General features: G+C 41.4%; 1 protein-coding gene across 1 annotated transcript in view; it reads left to right on the top strand.

Moving 5' to 3' along the window:
- Positions 1-18,969, top strand: part of LOC308053278 (chloride channel protein C-like) — a gene marked incomplete at its 3' end in the record, with an annotated part of 89,099 nt that extends 70,130 nt beyond the window's left edge. The window contains 5 exon segments of the mRNA XM_080364134.1: positions 5,819-5,915; positions 6,917-7,012; positions 9,141-9,351; positions 17,611-17,761; positions 18,711-18,969. Coding sequence (XP_080220260.1) covers positions 5,819-5,915; positions 6,917-7,012; positions 9,141-9,351; positions 17,611-17,761; positions 18,711-18,969 — 814 coding nt within the window.
- Between the last annotated feature and the right edge of the window lie 1,191 nt (positions 18,970-20,160).

The following is a 20,160-nucleotide window of genomic DNA, read 5'->3' as shown; positions in this document are numbered from 1 at the left end:
GGGAAAACTGGAGTGCTGCAGAAGCTGTGTGCTAAGTCAAAAAGCCAAATTAAAAGCGTATGCAGCCTCACTGCAGCATGTGGGTGGCTTTTAGGCAAGTGCAGAGTGTTGTTAAATGTTGAAATCAAATATAGACATGGGGAAAACTGGTGTTTGAATGGAAAGACTGATCACATACTTGTCCTGTTGTTTAAATGTGTGGTAGGTTCCTCTGAAATTGAAAATCTGCCTGGTAACAAGCCAGCTTGTATGGAAATACAAATCTGATCCTAAGTCTTTGTCGTTTTCTAAAATCTGGTCTTTCTGTGTGTTTGAAATACTGAGTTTGAGTTTACAATTTATTTTCAGCTGCCCTTGTATTTTCATGTTGAGGCTGTGGACTTACTGTCTGCTCCTTCACCCTGATGATGGTGACCACAAAACCAGATAGCTGGCAACATAATTAATGAATGTTAACCTCAAAACACAGGTCTGAGGTGGAAGAAATCCCTGTTTTGTAGACCTGAAAACTGAGGTAGATTAAATATTTATTCAGCATCCTTTGAAAGGCTGCGGCATGGACAGGATTTGATCTTTGCTCTGGAGAACTTCAGTCTGGTACTTGATAATGACCTTTTTTCATCTCGTAGGTAACATGCCAAAAATTCATGCAAAACTCCTTCTTGGTTTGAAGAACAAAATATTAAGTAAACAGTAATGATTCAGGCTGCCTAACTTGAAACAACCCTGTAACCCTGAGATTTTGCTGTGAAAGATGAAGATTTGGTGGATTTTAAAACAGTTCCAGGGATGTGATGATCCAATCTTTATCTACTGCCAAGTTCACCGTATGCAGATTACTCTTTTTTTTTTTTTACCAGTTAAAACAGGCACAATGCTATTTGAAGTCAGAAAAAATGCATTTAGTCCACTAATGGCAATCCCACCAAGAACATAAAGTAACAATGATTCTTAAACAGAATTTACATTTTACAGTTGATATACAAAGTTTCTCTCATTGTGCCCTTTTGGAAGCATTGCATGTTTATGCTAGAACTTCTGCTGAGAGCAGAGCAGTGATCAAATCCTGCAAAATCCTCTAAGCACTCCTTTCATTTTGACTGCTGTGAAAGTTGAAGGAGCGAGATACTAGGTCTTATCTGCAACAAGTTTTCAAAACCTTTTTCATGTAAAATAATTTACACCAGCCAGGTATCATGATGAGGAAGGATTGTGAAGGGTTTCAGGGTACCATGTTTAGTTATTTTAGTGTGCAACTTATTATTACTTGTTACTGTTCTTATGCTATCATTTTTCAAACTGACTGACATCAAACAAAATTTAGTAATTGATGTCACTGGGTTTTAATCATGTCTGAGGGAAGCTAGTAGGTTTTTAATACAAGGAAGGGACGTTTTAAAAATTCTGCTCAGATTATGTTAATCACTGATCCTCACTGAGTTGGACATTGGCCAAAACACCAGATAAAATCAGCTAAAGAATAAAAGCAAAGCAGGTATCTTTGCTGGATTAATGCAGCAGAGTGCATCTGGACTACTGTGTTCAGCTCTGGAACCCTCAACATAAGACAGACATGGACCTCTTTGAGTGAGTCCAGAGAAGGGCCATGAAGATAATCAGAGGGCTGGAGCAACCTCCCCTATGAAGACGGGCTGAAACAGTGAGGGTTCAGCCTGGAAAAGAGAAGAGAAGGCTCTGGGGAGAGCTTATAGCAGCCTGCCGGTGCCTAAAGGGGAACTAAGGAAAACCATAGAGGGACTTTTTACAAGGGCATGTAGTGATAGAATGAGGGGTAATGGCTTTAAACTGAAAGAGAGTAGATTCTGATTAGTTATAAGGAAAAAGTTCTTCACCATGAGGGTGGTGAGGCACTGGAACAGGCTGCCCAGAGAAGCTGTGGATGCCCCATCACTGGAAATGTTCCAGGCCAGGCTGGATGGGGCTTTGAGCAACCTGGTCTAGTGGAAGGTGTCCCTGCCTATGGCAGCGGGGGTGGAACTAGATGATCTTTAAGGTGCCTTCCAACCCAAACCATTCTATGATTCTGTTAAATATGCCTAAAACTTTCTGAAGCAAGCTAAAAACGTTGCTTCAGGTTCTCTACTCTTCTCCTCCAACCCCACTGTGTAGATATTTTATCCACTCAATTTGGGAGACTCCTGTCCTGAATGCTTTTGCCAGTGACATCATCTTTTAATCTTCCTTCTGTTCCTTTGCAGCTACTTTGGAGCTGCAGTTGCTTTTATGTCACTCCCCCAATATTTAGAATTTGTAGTTTCCTCAGATAATTGGCCATCTTCACAAGAAGAGTGACACAATCAGCTGTCAGATACTTTTCATTCCTGACTTTCATGCCAAATCTGACATTTGGATATTGGGATAATAACGTGTTATCTTAATTAGGTGTATCTTCATGATGCATGCTTTATAAAAGATAGAGCATATGAAACTACTGCAGTGCCTTGCCAGGGTATCTTTGAAATGAGATTCCCTACTTAAGAGTTTTCTTCCTTCTTAAATAAATAAAGAGTAAATGAACAATTGCAGAGTCCAAGTTTGAATCCTAGCACTTCCTGTTAAACCTCACAAAATAGTGCAAGAAACATGTTTGGTCTGCTTTCTAAGGCTTGATGATGTGATAGGAAGGATGTTGTATGTAACATCAAAGAGTGGGGTTGTTATACCTCTGAAGCCTGACTTCTGGAAGTCCAAATGAAATAATGTATGTTCATTTTTCTCCTGAATATGGCCGTTTTTAATAGGCTTGGATTCTTATCAGAATTGTTCCAATGGTTTCCTTCATTGTGTTTGTGTGTGCTTTTTTTTTTTTTGACTAGCCAAATTTCTCTCACACTTCCCAAGACCCTGTTAAGTGACTCCCTGCTGAGTTTAGTTAAGTGTAGTGCCGAGCAAATTGCAAACTGCCAAAACTGGCCAACATACTAGTGATGAGCAAACATTTCTGCTCTTTCAGATAATGGTGAATGTTGCTGGTTTTTTTCTTTTTTTTTTTAAATTATTATTACTTTTTTTTAAATTCCAGCCCATGCTACTGAAGTGGAAAATGGTGAAGTCTGGACTATGGACAGGCCTGAACAGTGTTTTGGGCCTGAGCATGCAGAGTTTGGCAAAGGATCAGGATGGATCATAACTTTTGCACTCAATGTCTATATATTCATGTTAGGATTAAAATCTTGAGAGTATTTCTGTGTTTGTCCTTGAAATTGGCTTTTTGGAGCTGTATGTGATGATCTTGGACACAGAATTTATATCTGTGTATTTATACCTCATGTAGAACAACTACAAACCTGTTTGTGAAAGACTGTAAAATGGGAACTTTTAGGGCGCCCTGCAGAACAAAGTGTATAGTGCACCAAATGTAATTAATAGGTCATGACTGGATTCATTTCTTCTCCATGTCTTCTGCTGTAGTGAATATGTTATAAGTATATTGTATTTTCCTCCCTTTCCTCTTCCAAATGTAGCCTTGAGGGGAATAGATCTTGCCTGTTGTAGCATGCCTATGCTGTTCTTAGGGTGTTCTCATGATTGTCCTCAAACCCAAGTCCATTAATTGTCTATGTGACATGTCTGTATGCTGGCATGCACATGGTAAGAGGCTCAGGGCAAGGCAGTGACTTCCCCAGGAGGAGAGATATGAGCTCAGGGCAAAGTACTTCTTCAGTAGAGTTTTCTCAGCAGTTAGCTCTGCTGCAGCATTGTGGTCTCCTTAGCAGTCTGAGAGAGATTTTATGAAAACCAAAGCTGGTCAGATATTAAATTAAGACAAAGTTTCAATAGTCATAAAGAAGACTAAATTCCTTGTTTGTCCTGTGAATGAGATGTGCTTTAAAGGTAGGAGCAGGTGACAGATTCCTAGTATCCCTGGCTGTGCCAGAGATTTTTTTCAGAAGTCTTATATTTTCCATAAGTTCTTTTCACTCTCAGGTTTTCACCTGTAAAAGGGTGATACCTACATGCCAGTCACAAGCATACCTACTTATAAATCTCATTGAGAATCTTAGGTGAGAGACCAAGGCTATGTCTGCACTAACAAAATGCAAATTTCGAGACTGAATCTACAGAGTGAAATAGCTGACTGTTTCAGGAGAAAGGTGACTGCTCTGCGCTGCTAACCAACTGACGGGAGCTAGAGGTCACAAGATAGTTTCCTTCAGAAGCGTGTTCCAGATCTGAACTAAAATGTGGAGGAAGATGCTTCCAAAGTATCTTGTTTTTAAGTTGGAGAAAAGGTGAACTATATAAAATACCTGAAACGTGAAATTGCAGACAGTTTAAGATAATACATTGGAAACTATTGTTACATCTTCGTATGTGGCAGCCCAATACTATTTCATAAGCTTACTATTTTTATTTTTTTGACTCTTTACAGTTTTGTTCCAGCTTCATGAAATGCAGGACAAAGAAGTACACAATAGTGAAGGGGTGACTGGAAAGAAAATAATAGAACGGCAAACAGCTTGCTGGTCAGGGCAGCCAAGGGGAACAGGAGGACCTGTTTGTACAGATCCCTGTTTATTCAGCATAGAACTCCTTCAGCAGGAGAAATTAAGACGTACCATATATAGACACTAAGCACTCATTATGAAGGAGAGTGTGGAAAAAGGGCTTGAACCCAGTTCTTCCATATTCTGTCCCCAGGGAGGGCACTCACCACCAGGTTTTGGGGCTGGCAGGCACCTTGTCTTAGTGTAAGCCCTCTATTGTGGAGTGCTGATCTTACCTTGATGCAAATTAATATTTCCCAAGAGACATTATCTTAAAACTAGTAAATTCCTATAAGAAGTTTTATTTTAAAAATAAATATTTGCTAATATGGAAAGATCTATCTGAAAAATTCCCAGCTTAAACTTGGTGTTCTAGTCACAAAAGCCACTTTGTACCTCATTTCTATTTCTCTGATGCCCTAATGAAGGTTGTGTCTGCTTTTCTCTGGGTCTCTCAAGCTCATTTTAGCAGTGTGTTGCACATCTTTATACTACTGTAGTAGCTCCTAGTTGTAATCACAGAGCAGGGCTAACATGATATTATGTTGCAAAACAAAAAGCTTTGTGGTCATCCCCAGGGTGTTTGTTATATAAATATAAGTTAAAAGACTGGAAGTGGATAGTGTGTGTGTGGAGTGTGTGCTTGTGTAAGCAAGGAAACACTAAGATATAAATGATAACTTGAAATATATTGCTTGTCAAGGCTTTTTATGTGTGGTGCAGAAGGGGAGAACTCCAAAAGAGGTTTGAAATGATGTACTAATTGATAAAGCTATCAATTTTCATATGACTAAGTCAGCAAGAATATGAAATACCTTAATTAACTCTGGAGTGCAGTACTGTGACAGGAGGTTTTACCAATGATTTAAAATGACATGAATTTTTGGCAGATCCTATGCTTTAATGTAGATGTTATTTAAGAAGGATATGGGAAGAAACAACATGTTATTTAAGAAGGATGTGGGAAGAAACAACAGTCTATCTATCTATATTCAGATAACTATATTTGCTTATTATTTGTATTGTCTTGTTGGGTGCAAACTAGACAGTGCATGAGCTGTTCCTGACAAGCAGGTTGATCCAGGTCAAGAAGAACATGTAGGATAGCTGATGTCCTATAGCCAAACGTAAACCAGAAAACATCTGTGTGATGCTGCTATTGCTGATAGAAATATGTGGTCAGCCCACTAATACTCTATCCATCACATATCTGATGGTAAAACACTGTGTGCTTGCTTTTTAAAATTTGCCCCTCATAGTGAACGTAGTCCTCTCCCTCTTTTGCACCTTATTTTTTCTGTGAACCTTAGGTTAGAGCTGTGCATGCTGCTGGAGAATGAGCACATCTTTGAATCAGAGGCAAACAACGAGTCTCTCTCCTCTTCTCTTCCTCTCTCCTATGAGAAGGTAAACTCTTTTTCTTTCAACTCTTTGCTTGTTTAATCAGCATGTATATCAGATGATTTAGGATGAGCTCTCCATGAATGAAGAGATAAAGTAATATATGCGGTTGAGATAAAGTGGTCAGGTATGATTTAAAGGATGAGCAGAGACCTTCCGGGGACAGCTGTCATAAACTATAATACCACTTGGAATCTGAAAGTTGTGCAAGAGTGCTGGCAAAGAAATTCCTTGCTCAGATAGGCTGTTCCAATCTTCTCTCTCTCAACCTCTTTGTGGGTAGCAGAATTATTATAATATTTAATTCTGTATGGGATAGCACCTCTTTGAATGACGAGTGTTTATAAAAGCTTTCAAACTTGAAAAGCATGTAGCATTCTTCCCTTTGATAGATGACGAAAGGATTTTTAGGAACAGTAAACATCAAGTGTGGTAGAAGAAAACCATGCGTTACCAAGGCAAGACTATTAATGGAGGTTTGAGCAATTTATAGACCCACAACTGGAAAGTCATCCTGTATTACTGAAGCTTGGTCTGCACACAGAAATCTGGCTGGTAAAACAATGTTGAGAAGGAGCAGGGAATTATGTGTGGGATGAGGTGCCAGAATACAAACAGGTATTCCTACGGAAGAGGGCTGAAGCTCATCTGGTGGCTGATGCCAGTTTAGTTGTGTTTTTCTGCACTATGTTATCATGTAATTACCACTTAGTGTGTGAATTTTCACAGTGTGAAAAACCTCACCCTCAAGCCAATATAATTTACATTGTCTTAATGGAGATACAGTTACACTAAAGGAAAAAAAAATATTTTTGTTAGTGAAGACTGTTTTATTTTAAATTGCTAATTTAAGTCTTATTGGCAAAAGAATTTATGAAGTTGGGACAAGCTCTGCCAGTGGAGCTCTGCTAGAAAATTTTCTCTTGAGTCAAACTGGAAAGCTTTTGAACCTTGGGTTGTAACGCACAGTGCAGAAGAAAAGAGAAATGGATTCTTGCCTATTCCAGATAACAGTCGAGAAGCTGCCCAATCTGTCGCGCCTGACCATGCTGCTGAATCTCTACACTACAGATCCGCGGTATCAGCAACTCTTCATCAATCTGGTAAGACTGAAGCCAACTCTAAAAACAAACATTTCCTCCATGAACAATGTGTTTGTTATATTTTCTCATTTGTTTATGATGGCTGTGTCAGCCGCACTGATTTACATAAACACTGCCAATCCCGGGATGTTACATTCTCAACAAAAGTAGCTGAGTACAAACAGCATTCCGAAGTTTTAATTCATATTGTATAAACATAACAGATGTTGATAAAATGAGCCAAAAAGAAAATACAACAAAGGAGACCATTTCAAGGGGGCTTTTGATTAAAATACATTCCAGATTGACAAAATGATACAATGTTAATGGAATAGATCATTTAAATGTCATTATTTGGCTCTTATAGTCCTATAAAGCAAATATAAAGCAATGCTTTTGAGATTTTAGGCTCCATTACAGTACAGTGCCTATACATCAACTTATAAATAAAGCTATATTTCTTTCCCTTTTCCTTTTTTTTTTCTTTTAATCCCTGCTATGACATTGCCACATTTATTTCCTAAATACTGCACTGAAATACTGGGTCCAAAAGCAATAATGTGTTTGGTATACTGAACAAGGCCTAAAATAAATAAATTATAAACAAAATAAATGTATATTCTGCCTTGGAAAATTTCCAGTCTACAGCACTGAAACTGAGTTTGGGACACACTGTGAAATCCAGATGAGAGACCCTAATTCAAATGGTTTTTATTTAAAAAGATATAAGATCTTCACTCATGTGTAAAGAAGATAGGACTAAATTGGAGATCTGTCCAGTCTGAATTCCTTGTGTTGAGAATGGCTAGGAGAGAAAAGTTATAAAACCCACAGTGCTCCTGATATCCATAATTTAGTTTGGTTTAAAAGTTTCCTTTCAATAGATGGGGAAACTGAGGTGGAAAGAGGACACCTGGCTTTCTGAAGTTCAAGCGGAGGTCATGCATAGGAGAAGCAGCCAGTTCAGCTGAGATGCCATCCAGTGCTCATGCCACTGGGCCACACAACTTCTTTTTATAGGAAACATATTCCACTCAGTTAGGTTTCACACTGACACCTAGCTTTTTAGTACCTGATGTGATCCTCGAAGCACAAAGTTTAGTGTCCCTTCCAACAAACTGTTTTTGTCACTCATGAAAGCTCTGTTTTTGATCTCCACAGAAATGCTCATTGTGAATTCTCAGGCTTAATGGTTTCCTGTGGCAGTGAGTTCCACAGCAAAATTATATGCGGTATAGAAAAAGGAAACCTTTTTACCTTTAATTTTTTTCCTCCTTATGGCTTTGAACATTTCATCAGTCCTGTAATGAAAGGAGAAGAGACAGGTCCCTCCATACTGTGCATTTATTTATATTATTTTATCATCTCTTTGCTTCATTTTTCCTCTGTCTGGGAAAGGATATGCTTGGGAAGCATAATACATCTTCCTGCATCTTCCTTGACAGAAACTGGCCAAGTCGTAAGAAGAAGACTGTACAATTATGTGAAAAGTAAAAACTTAGTGAACACCTATATAAGCTATAAAAACCAGCTTGGTTAACAATAAAATGGTCTGCAGCTCTGGTTCTATCAAGAAACAGTTATAGCCCTCATAGTTTTCAGTGACCAGAGTTTAGAACTTGGAGGCCCTCTTCTTCTCAGAGTGATATGATTCTTTTCTTTGTCCTCTTCCTCACAGTGTATCTTCCTATGTGAAGTGACTCTTAAAAGCGTTTGCTGCAAAATACTACAGGATGTCATAAATGGTTGTGTAATGAGATAGCCGCTATAAAAAGTCTTAAGACTTAATAAATATTGGGGTCACTGACTATTTCCAAGTAAGAACTCTGACCATATCAATGGAGCTCAACTTTGCTTTTCTAGCCTGTGAGACTTGGGTACATTCCAGTCATAATAGTTTATTTAGTGTGAACGTAATGGTTTACCAAAAAAAGAAAGAGTTTTTTTACTATGGTATTTCCTGATGTTTTAGGTATAATTGGGGATGGGGAACCAGGAGAGAAGAACTAATGTTCTTATTGGCTCCTGTCCCTCAAGCTTGATACCTCTCTCCCTGGCCTCCTTCCTCTGCTTCTCCTCTCCACCCCTGCGGCAAGGGATGCCCTTGTACTTTTGTGTTCTTCCTATGTCTTCTCTCTTTGTTTTACAGGAGCCATACGTAAATAAATCAGCAATGTCAGTCCAAGCTCATTTCTCACTGCATCGCACCTACATCATCTTTCGCACCCTGGGGCTGCGCCACCTCACTGTTGTTGACCCGAAGAACCGAGTGGTTGGGGTGATCACCAGGAAGGACCTGATGCCTTTGCCACTGGAGGAGAGGCTCAGGCTCCGGCTGGCTACACAGGCCCCTGATGCAGGTGAGCAGCCCCTGGATTCAAGGCCATGCATGTGTTCTTAGTCTTTGTCACTTCTTTTTGAGCCTGTGTTCTTCTTTAGGAAAAAATAATCAGAGCTTTTCCACTTGATCCCTTCTGGAGAAGAGGTGCTTAAAAGCTGTTGTGTCCAGACATGTGGGATTGTAGCCCAGAGTCTTTTCAGCTGTTTGGTGATTGCAAAATTCATTGATTTACATGCTTGTGAGACAAAATAAGAATTCACGTGTTTATGGAAGACATACATAAAATCTGATGTGAAGAATGGAGGTCAAGAATGCTCTTGTCACATTGTGTCTATGCCTTCCAATGAAAAAATGCCATAACCATTAGCAGCAGTTATGTTGGCAAAGACTTTCAGTGAGGACTAAATCTTCACATTCTGAGTATCTGCATGTTAAAAAAGAGGATGGTTCCATGCAATGTTTTTATGTTAAAATATGTATGTTTAACTGCGAGGAAATGCTGCCTTCAGAGACGTGGGCAACTGAGAGGAACAAGGGATTGGCCTTTCTTATTGGACTACATGCATTAGAAATTGAAAGAGAGAACTGTACATAACAGAAAGTTATTGACTGTGGGGCTCTTGCCAAATTCCCATCACACTTCTCAGTGAGAGAAACTTGACATGCTTTTCTGCTGCCTACATTTCTTTCAATTTCTCCTACTCCTAGAATAGGCTCTTTCTCTCCTTCCACCTGATAACATTTTTAATTAAGTTCATGTGCAGTGAGATATGGGACTAATAATTCTAATAATGGGGAAGCAACATAATAAATTGTGGGAGTGGTTTTTGTGTATATAGCAGCATATTTACAAATTGAGCACAAATTAAACAATTCTTTGTGATTTTTGAGTCATGTAATTTTTGAGACCTTGGAAAGTGATGTTTGTCAATAAAGGAAAGTGAACAATTTTTTCAATAAAGATGCTTTTAGATTTTCATCTATGACTTTGTAATTGATGTTTAATTTTGTCCTGTTTAATACCAGAGGAATTCCCACAGATTTGGGTATTAAAATCAAACATGTGCAAAAAAAAATCCACTACTATTAATGTTGTTATAATGAATACCAAGGAAAAATAGTATTAGTTTACTGTTTATAGAAACTTGCCAAAATTCCTGAAAGTAAATTTCTGGTATTTGAATCATGCAGCTTTGAGTCTCCTATGAATCGAAGATTTGTTGGATTTTCTCCTGTTTTCCCTGCTGGATCTTGTCTTTATTATCAATAATGTTGTTTTTCTAGCACCACAAAGAATGCACAGCACTTTAAAACAGAAGTGTCCAGTCAATGCAAATAGCTGGCAACCCAGAAACTTATGAAGGTACATGAGAACTGCTCTTTAAATGATCAGTTAAAATATGCCATATGCAAGATGAGAAATGCTTTGCAAATCATCCAGCCAAGAGACATAGAGGTGGATGTTTATTTAGATCCTGTTACAATTAATAATCTTTTGCTCATAAGTACACTAGAAAGGTCATTGTTATTATTGATCTATGCCTCACCTACCTGAAAAAATGCAAAGTTCTTCTTGAAGTAATTAGGGTTTGTGTGCTAGCAGAACAAGAGATCTAATCTTGAAACCCCTTGTGATTTCCCCTTAAATCAGCAAGAATCTCTTCTTCTCTTGATAACCAAATCTGAATGACCTTGCCATGAATTTGCATTTTTGGTTCAAAGCCCATTGCTGTTTTCCTTTTCCTTGATTCATTGCATACACAAAATATCACCCTACTAAGACCCGAGTAATGTAATTTCTTTTTGCTTACAGTATCTGGAGCTAAATGATTCCGTACAAAATGTATTTGGGGTGTACTTTGCAGAGCATGAGGACGGGAGACAGCCAGGATGTCTGTAACTTGTTACACAACTTTGAACAGGTCACTTAAATGCCTGGCATATCATTTACTCTGCCTTTAAAGCTGGAACAATGGTGCAGATCCACTACAGTTACTATGAAAAGTATCTATGTGAGAAATGTTATAGGAATATAGACTGTTTATAATAATATTTTGTGCAGACCAGTTATGAAAAGCAACGCAGGAACAGAACACTGGAACAGGCTGCCCAGAGAGGTTGTGGTGTCTCCTTCTCTGGAGACATTCAAAATCCTTCTGGATGCCTTCCTGTGTAGTCTCATCTAGGTGTTCCTGCTCTGGCAGGGGGATTGGACTAGATCATCTTTTGAGGTCCCTTCCAATCCCTAACATTCTGTGATTGGCTTTTTTTGTTGTCTTCTTGTCAGTAACAAGCGCAAATTCTAAGGAAAGGCTCACACAATTTACATGGAACTTCTTGTAACTGTGTGGTGAGCTGCATGGGGGATGGCATGCTGCATTTTTCCACACATTATTACCTAGTTCCATAGCTAGATGAGGTATTGTTTTTGGAATAGATGTGAATTCATAAAGGCACATGAAACAGAATTGCCAGGACCTCCTGAAACAAGTAGCTCCCTTATGTTTTGGACTCCAGTGACAAATCTGTCTCATCACAAACCGTAATAGAGTAACACATACAGAAAAGCGAAAAGAGATGAAATTTGTAGGAAGCTTTTCATTAGTGTGTGATTCTCATGATCCTCATATAGAACAGCACTCTAAGGAATAGGGGTAACAAGTGGATGTGTCATTTGAAACTCTAGCACAAGATATTTCTGGTTTTCTTCTCATCTGCTTATTTTAAGTCATACATTTTCTGTTACCTCTTCATATGATCTGAACCAAAGACTAGATGTTTACAGCAAAGATGCTATTTTTGTATGAAATAAATTTTTAAATGGATTTTCACAGTTTCTGAACACATATGCCTGTGACAGAGATAAAGGGCTTCACAAAAAATTAAAGTCAGTAGCATTGATTTTGGTTTGCGCTAGGCATCTATACTTCTTTCATCTCACCCTCCTTTATGATGGTATTTTCCTAACACTTGTCCTTCTCTTAAACTGAAATATGGCTTAAAACATGGGCAGGCTGACCTTTATATCTAGGTTTGAAGTACAGCCATGAAAAATTCTCGCCATTCAATTAGAAAAAAATACTTTCACATTAGAAATATTAAACCATCTGTCCATTACATATCCCTATGAATGAGCATCAGCTATTGTGAGAAGTTTTTTGTGATATGCAGCTTAAATGTACTGTTTCAGGGGTTATCCTGTAATGTGCATGTTCCTATGTTAACGTATGTAACTTTGGTGGTGTTTTTCCTATCATGTGATACTTTAGAGTGTTTTTAAACTGCCCAGTTTATCCCACTGGAGAACTTTTTAACTTTTTATCATTTTCTGATTGATTCTTGCTTATATTTTTAAATGAGATATTGTCCTTTAATCACACTGATTTGCTGGCCATGAACAGTGCAGCCTAACGGAGGGAGGACAGACGCAGAAACTCTCAGTAATATACTTGATAGAAAAAATGATGACTTTAAGGATACACTGACCAACACTGCTAAAGGTACTACTAATAGGATATGGTCTGTCTTACTTTAAGTCTGAGATAGCTTAAAAAAAGGGGAATGGAAATGTAAGTAGCTATGTACTCTGTAAGAGCAGGGCCTGGAAAATCACTGATGAGGAGGTGCTGTAAAATGTTACTGTTGTCTCTGCTGCCCCTTTTTACATCGCTGCAGCTAACAGAGCTGTCAGTGTACCTCTGGTGATCATGAAATCACTTAATGAAATGAAGTGTAACCGGCTCTCTACTGAACTAGTGGTTAATTAAGTGTGACCATCAAGTGATGGGAACCATAGTAGTATACAAGGGAATGCTTGTTCATTCCTGAAAGGCCTATTAAAGCAAGAGGAAATATGCGATCAGCACAGTTGTCTGAATGTCTAACACGGTGTGGCGTGGGAAGGCTGGCATCAGAGTTCAAACACATGAGGAGTGACTGCTGCTTACTTGAGGTACTGAACAAACCAGAATAACTTACACTATCTGATTGTAATCAATGCCTAGCACTCTTCTAAGGGACCAAAGCAATGAAATGGTTGACTAACTTGCAGTATCTCATTAAACTGGTGAATCTTGTTTGAGATCACAGATTGTGTGCAAAGACTCACCATTCTGCCATTGAGGCCACTTCTTTCTCCAAGCCAGTAGAGAAACTGTGAGGAATTACTGGTTTCTGCATATTTTATTTTGAAGGGGTTACAGAAAAGTATTTATATTTTTGTGCAGTTTGTATTTGCGAAGAGCTTTGTGGATGTGTCACGGCTTCTGCTGTGACATTGCTATAATCACCCCTCCCTGCATATGGTGGAGCTGAGATGTGGATATGAAGTAGCCTACTAGTGATTGGAAGGGAGTCTGTGGCAAATCTAAAAGGAGAACTTCAGACTTCTCACTTCTTTTCTCAATATTAATCTCTTACTTGTAGACACAAAAGCCAGCACTAAAGGAAGGCATGGCAAGTTGTGTGACTCACGTGTCCTCTCACATGTTGTAAACTTTGATACACAGGAGAGAAGTGTTTCTAGTGTGACAAGGCTGTCCCTGGTATTAATGCAAAGAGCAAAGCCACCCATGCAACAGGGAGGGCTGTGAAAGACTGTGCAGGAGACACTGTAGTCCTCTGTAAGTGCTTTCAATGAGAATGCAGCCTGGAAGCCTTCCTGAGACACATGGGGTACAGCTGGTCAGCAAAGCAAAGAATGGGACCACTGCTGGGTTACTGCATTGCAAATACAGAAGGCCTGGTTTTCTGTGAAAGCATGAGATGGAAAACAATAAATGCACATGACTTGATGTGTGTATACGTGTGGATGTGAACATGTAACTATCATTTATAATTTAGAAATATAGAAGACAGGCTAAGCACTGGATGAGGATATATATTGCCTTTTAGGAAAAAGAATTGGGGGGGAGGCGAACAAACTGTAACTTGAACTTCATTACCCTACAATCATGCAGACTGCTACCTGTAGAAATCTTTTTAATCCTTGGGGCATAAGCAATAGGATAAAGATTAGTGCTGATGCAAGTTATGGGTTGAGAGTAGGGTACAGAGGTAAAACACACAGAAGGGATTTGAAATAGCTTGGTGAATCAAGTGCCCAAGACAGTAGTGTCTAGCAGACCATCCAAATAAGGAGGAGTAATAGCTACCGAAATGCCATGAAATTTCTTTAATCAGTCTGGGTGCGTTGCATCTCTGACAGAGATCTTTCTTGCACCTTGCTTTTAAGATGAAGACCACCTAAAAACATCAGCTCTTGAACTTAGAAAGCTGAGTTTCACAGAATCATAGAAGAAGAATTTAGGTTGGAAGGGTCTTCTGGAGGTCATCTAGTCCAACCCCCTTCTCAGAGGAGGTCTAATGAGATCATGTAGCTCAGGGCTATGCCCAGTCAACCCCCTGACAGCCCAAAGATTGAGACCCCACATCCTCTATTCCAGTATTTGACCATGTTAATGGTCAAATACTTTTCTTATATCTAATCAGAATTTTCCATGCTCCAACTTGTGCCCATTGCTTATCATTGTGCACCTACAAGAAGAGTCTGGCTCTGTCTTCTCTGTATCCTGATATCAGTTATTTTCAGAAGTCAGGTCTCCTCTGAGCCTCCTCTCTTCCAAGCTGAATGGGCTAATTTCTTTAAGCCGCTCCTTATATGCCTGTATTCTAGCCCCCTGGCCATTTTGGTGGCCTGCTGCTGGACTTGTTTCGGTATGTCAATATTTTTCCTGTACTGTGGAGCTTTCCCACCTCTTTCCACCTTCCCATCTCTGAACAAACTTGTGCAGGTGCCACACTAATCTTCTCTGTATCATTCAAATTTTAGTATATATGCTGCCAAAGAGAACATGATTTCATTAGAAGATAAGCTAGAACAATGATTTTTTTTTAAAAGAAGCTTGGAGACAATGGAAATGAAAGAGTCTTAACCTACTTCTGCCTTCTGCCCCATTACCCACTGTGTTCTTATGTTCTGTTTTTTTTTTTTCTCAGCACACAGTTTTCAGTGGCTTCCTGCACCATAAAGAGTCTTCACAATACCCTCTCAGCATCCTGGGAGAAGTATTTACATCAGCTTGGGCCCTTGGTTGTGTACATGTTCTCTGCCTCTCTCAGAGCTCTCCTCTCCCTGTTTCTGCTGCAGGCTCCTCCTCCTGGTGTGTTTCTCTGCTCTGTCTGACCTGCTCTGCACTCCAGAAACTTTTTCCACAAAAAGTTGCTCAATTGCTCTTGGAAAAGGACAATTTCCTCCTCCTTCCAGAAGATGCCCCCCAAGTGAGGGCAGCCACATTGTTCTCTGCTGTCTCTTGAAAGGAACATAATGCCTATGAGCACACAGTAACTCCAAATGAAGAAATTAAAATTGTACACTCAACATGTTAACAGAAACAATCACTACATTGTTTTGAAAAATTATTCATTAGGGTCTGGCCATGATTTTGGAAATTACTCAGGGTGGTTTTATAACAGTCAAAAAACGTAAGGTGCTGTGTGTGAGGTTTTGGGGTTTGGACATCTTTTTCCACGACTCTTTACATTTGTCAGCAAGAACATACAGCCCTTTTGACAGCAGGACTTGGGTGGGCTGATGGTTGCTGGATGCAGTAATAGGAGGTTGGCAGGACACAGAATGATAAACTTCCTTGTCAACAGCCTTTCTGACTTTCTCAGGACAGACTGAGCTTTGTACCTCTGCATCTTGTTTCTCATGTAGTCTTCGGTAATTTCTCTGGTATGGGTTGATTGATTTTGTATTTGTTTGCTGTTGTTTTTATGTCTGCCCAACATGGAACCCTTCTCAGCCACAGATGCTCATTTTATATCTATTATTCCCTGCTTCATTATGTTCCTTCCCTCAGTCAGAAAGAATTCTCCTTAAATTGTTTGCATGTTGGTTGCACTGGAGATGGAAGACCAAAGAAAATAAATAAAAGACCCACAGTAAATGTTGAAAATGGGGTCCTTCCAGCATGTGGGATGGAAAATAAGGCTGCAGGCAGCACTAGGGAGATCTCCAGCAGGGTAACCTCAGCAATGAGAGCCAGAAGAAGAGTTTAGAGAGCATCTCAAGAGGAAGCAGACCAATGGCTACATCTGCATACAGTCAGGCACTTTCCCAGAAAAGTAAGCTACTGGCATAGTTGGAGACCATGCCAAAGGGCTCTGTAGGGCCCTTTTGGCCTCTGCACCTGCATTTTCTTCTTGCAAGACCAAATTATCGTGTGGGGTTGGTGCTCACTGAGGTTTCCCATGGCATGGAGTTGGGATATTATTAAGATAGGTGCATAGACCAGAGAACTAAAACTGCATTTGGGTACTGCAGGCCAGATGCCTTAATGCCCCACCAGTTCATGGTTAATTTGTGGCCACTTTCTCTTCGATATCTTTAGCATTTGCTGTTTCTCTCATGCAGCATCTTTTTATTTCCTATTAGTTGCAATGCAGTTGTATTAACAGCACTTTTCCACAATGAATTTCATTGTGGTGTGTTTTTTTTTTTTTCTCTCTCCGTATTTCTGCTTTGTTTTCTTTTCTTTCTTTTATAGTTAGTTGGGCATTTTTTCTTCATCCTTGAGACTGTCTGCCTACTCCTCATTGCTTAGCATGGGAATTCTTTTGTTTGCAGAAATTCAAGAAATTTTGCTTGATGTACTTCAGAGCCCGGATACTGGCATAGAAAATGAATAACTTTTGGTCTCTACTTGCTTTTCCTTGTTACAAAGTAATTTTCCAGATGTGTGCCAGGCTTTGAGAGCTTCTGTTTTAGGGGATCTGAATTTCCATTGCTTTAAGGCAGAGGGCTCTGAATTTCAATTGCTTAGCACTGCAGGTGTGGTCAGAATAGCCACCTTCTCTGTCCATTTGCTTGCTAATGACTTTGAAGGTCTAGCCCAAGTGGTCTCAGAATAAACCTCCTTAAAGCAAGGCAAGCTCACAGCCTCGCTAGGGTGAGATGTCTTCTAAGTAAGCTTCGCCTATTTCATTAGAGTTTTGTGCACTTCAGTGAACTTGGGTAGAGCTGTGTGAAAGGTCTCTGCAGAAATAAACATAGCAGTTCGGGGGCTATCTGTAGTTTTCCTTAGTGATTTATATATTTTAAGATTAGAGCTAGCATTTTGCAAAATGCTGTTTGAAGTTATTAATCAGGTTTGCCTGAACGGACTAAACCAGACAGAGGTAATTGGTTAAGATTATAGCTAAAAGATCATGACCTCTCACTGTGAAATGTATCAGCATATGTTCTTGTATAGGTCTGTTCTGTGTTTTTTTGGAGGAGGCACTGTCAATGAGATAGTGAAGAACACTTCTTTGTCATTTGGGAGTAGCATCTCTATCTCAAATCTGCTGTTGCTAATGGGAGTTATTTTAACTAAACACTTCTGCGTTCATTCGACTTGCATTTTGGACAGGAATAGTGCTATAAGGTGAGTTTTCAACTTTTTACGAATAAAACCTAACGGGGAGCCTTTTCACAGCACCACAGCACCCACAGGCACAAAACAACTTAATAAACTGTCACAATTCATGTAGTTACTGCCAAACCTGATTCATTTTATGAATAATTTTAGTTGGATCTTAGTGAGAAAAAAAGAACAGCATGAGCAACAAATTTCCAGACAGAAACATGGAGGAGGGAGAGTATGTATAGACACAGTCTGTGGGGGCCTGTGACTTCACTGCGCTTCACACGATAAGAGGGTTCACTTCGGGAGCCGGTAATGGGACGGAGACTTGAAAGGCCAGGCTGCAGGAAGCAGGGATGGTGAGTCAGGACATGGCAGCCTTCCCTGCGAGTCATCCTTGAATCACTGCCCTGGTGCTGCTCATAGTGGGAACCGGATTAGTAGAGATGCTGCTCCTTCAGATGAGATTTCAAACTTGGGTTGTGAGCGTTATACGTCGTTAAGCATTACGTGCTGTTTCTTCTCGAGAGCATGGGTTTCAGGTCCTGCAGCTGGTCTGATCTCCAGTTTGACTGCCTGTGTTTTGCAGCCACCCCCCTCCGCAGCGTGCACGGACGCACTGTGTCTCCTTTCTGACCCCAGACCCCATCCCGCTGCCACAAGTCCCTTCACGCTCCCGTCCTGCTTCTCGCCAAAGCCACGGCGTAGCCATAGACCCGGGAGTTTTGTGCATGGTTGCTAACTAGCTGTAATTTCCTGATACATGCACATTTATTTCCTATAGTGTTTGATCACTTTACTGGGAAAGGAAGAGATCTGTGTTGGGGAGTGGGTAGCATCATCGGTGACTGTAGGGGCACTTGTGAGGAGGGTACGTGGAGTGGCTGGTCAGGCAGGCGCCATTCAGGCCACAGCTTGGAACAGGCACCTTACGGAGTGCCGCGTTCTCGTCTGTGTCGCTTTTGACTAGGAGGACGAAGTTCCACTTCGCGGCGGATTGTAACCCGCAAGGAGGCAGCTCCCAGCCGCGGCTGAAACGCCGCCCGCGCCGGGCGGGAGACCACCGAGCGACACCAGCCGACGAGGCAGAACGGCGCCACCTGCTCCGCCCTCCCGGCGCCTCGGCCCCGTCCCCCGCCGCGGCACGGAGCTGCCGCCGGGCCGCCCGCGGCGGCGCCGGGCGGGCCCCCCTGCCTCGCGGGAGCGGCGGCGCCGGCAGCGGCCGCTAGATGCCGCCCGGCCCAACGGCTTGGCGGCGGCTGGCGTGGAGGCCGGGGCGGCGGCGCGGCGGGGCCGCGGCTGTCCCGCGGCTGTCCCGTGGCTGTCCCCGCGGCCCCGGCGCGCCCGCCCGCCCGGGAAGCGCCCTCCCGCCGCTGGTGCCGAGCCCGGCGCTCCCGGTGCCGCCTTTCCGCCCCGCGGACCGGCGTTGCCTGGCGGTGTGCTCCGGAGCGGGCAACCTGTCGAGTTTCACTCCTCTGGACGGGGTTGGGGTCGGGTGAGGGGAGCCAAGGTCAGACACAGCCCCCGTGCCTAGGCAGGGGCACCAGCCTCGTGGGTCGGCGTGGCCAATGTCCGGACAGGGCTGTGGTCCCATGGGGCTCCTGAGCCACGGGTGGGATTGGGAGTGCACTGGGAAGACCACCAAATTCAAGCACTCAGCCCTGCCACTGGCTGGGGTTCATTGGGCGCCTTCATTCAGGGAGTGCAGAGCGACCAGCACAGCGGTCATCTGGTGGTGATGGGTAGGTGCCAGGACTGAAACCAAGTATTCTGTGCATTGGAGAGGTTCTCAAATGATCTTGCTATAAGACAAGCTGACAACCAGCAGCCCTCCATTGGATTACAGCAAGTAGTTTGGATGCTGAATTTTGGTAGCAATTAACTGTGTTGCCCTTCTGAACCTTGTGTGTTTCAGTTGCCAGTTATCCAGCGTACCACTTAAAAGAATGGGTACATTGACTGTAAGCTTGGTTTATAGGAGCAAAACCTGTGAAAAACACAGACCCATGCTGTAACAGCCGGCTGGCTGTGTGTGTTCATTGGGGAAGAAGTCAAGAACAGTTAGTCCACACTTCAAGACTGGCTCTCAAGGAGGCCAAGGCCACAGAGATTTGGGGATTATTCGTATTTCAAGGCCAGTTTGCAATATAAAATTGTTTAGGGACTACAGGAATATAAGCAATTGCCACGTGTAGTGGTGGTTCTTTTTGTTGTGTTTTTTGTTGTTTTTGTTTTGTTTTGTTTTGTTTTGAGGGAGAGGTTTGTATTACTTAAAAATTGCCTACCATTGCTAATTTAGCATTTGTGTGGAATGCTGTATTGTCTGGCTCCTGAGCAAGCAGATAGCAGAAGTGTAAGCACTTCCTGCACAGCTTCTTTGCCTGCGACCTGGACTGACCCCATGAATGTCGAGTCGGGGT

Source organism: Nesoenas mayeri (genome assembly GCF_963082525.1).
Source record: "Nesoenas mayeri genome assembly, chromosome: 2".
In the NCBI taxonomy this organism is placed as follows: Eukaryota; Metazoa; Chordata; class Aves; order Columbiformes; family Columbidae; genus Nesoenas; species Nesoenas mayeri.
The sequence above is the reverse complement of the archived record's forward strand: the minus strand, read 5'-3'. Positions and strand labels throughout refer to the sequence as shown.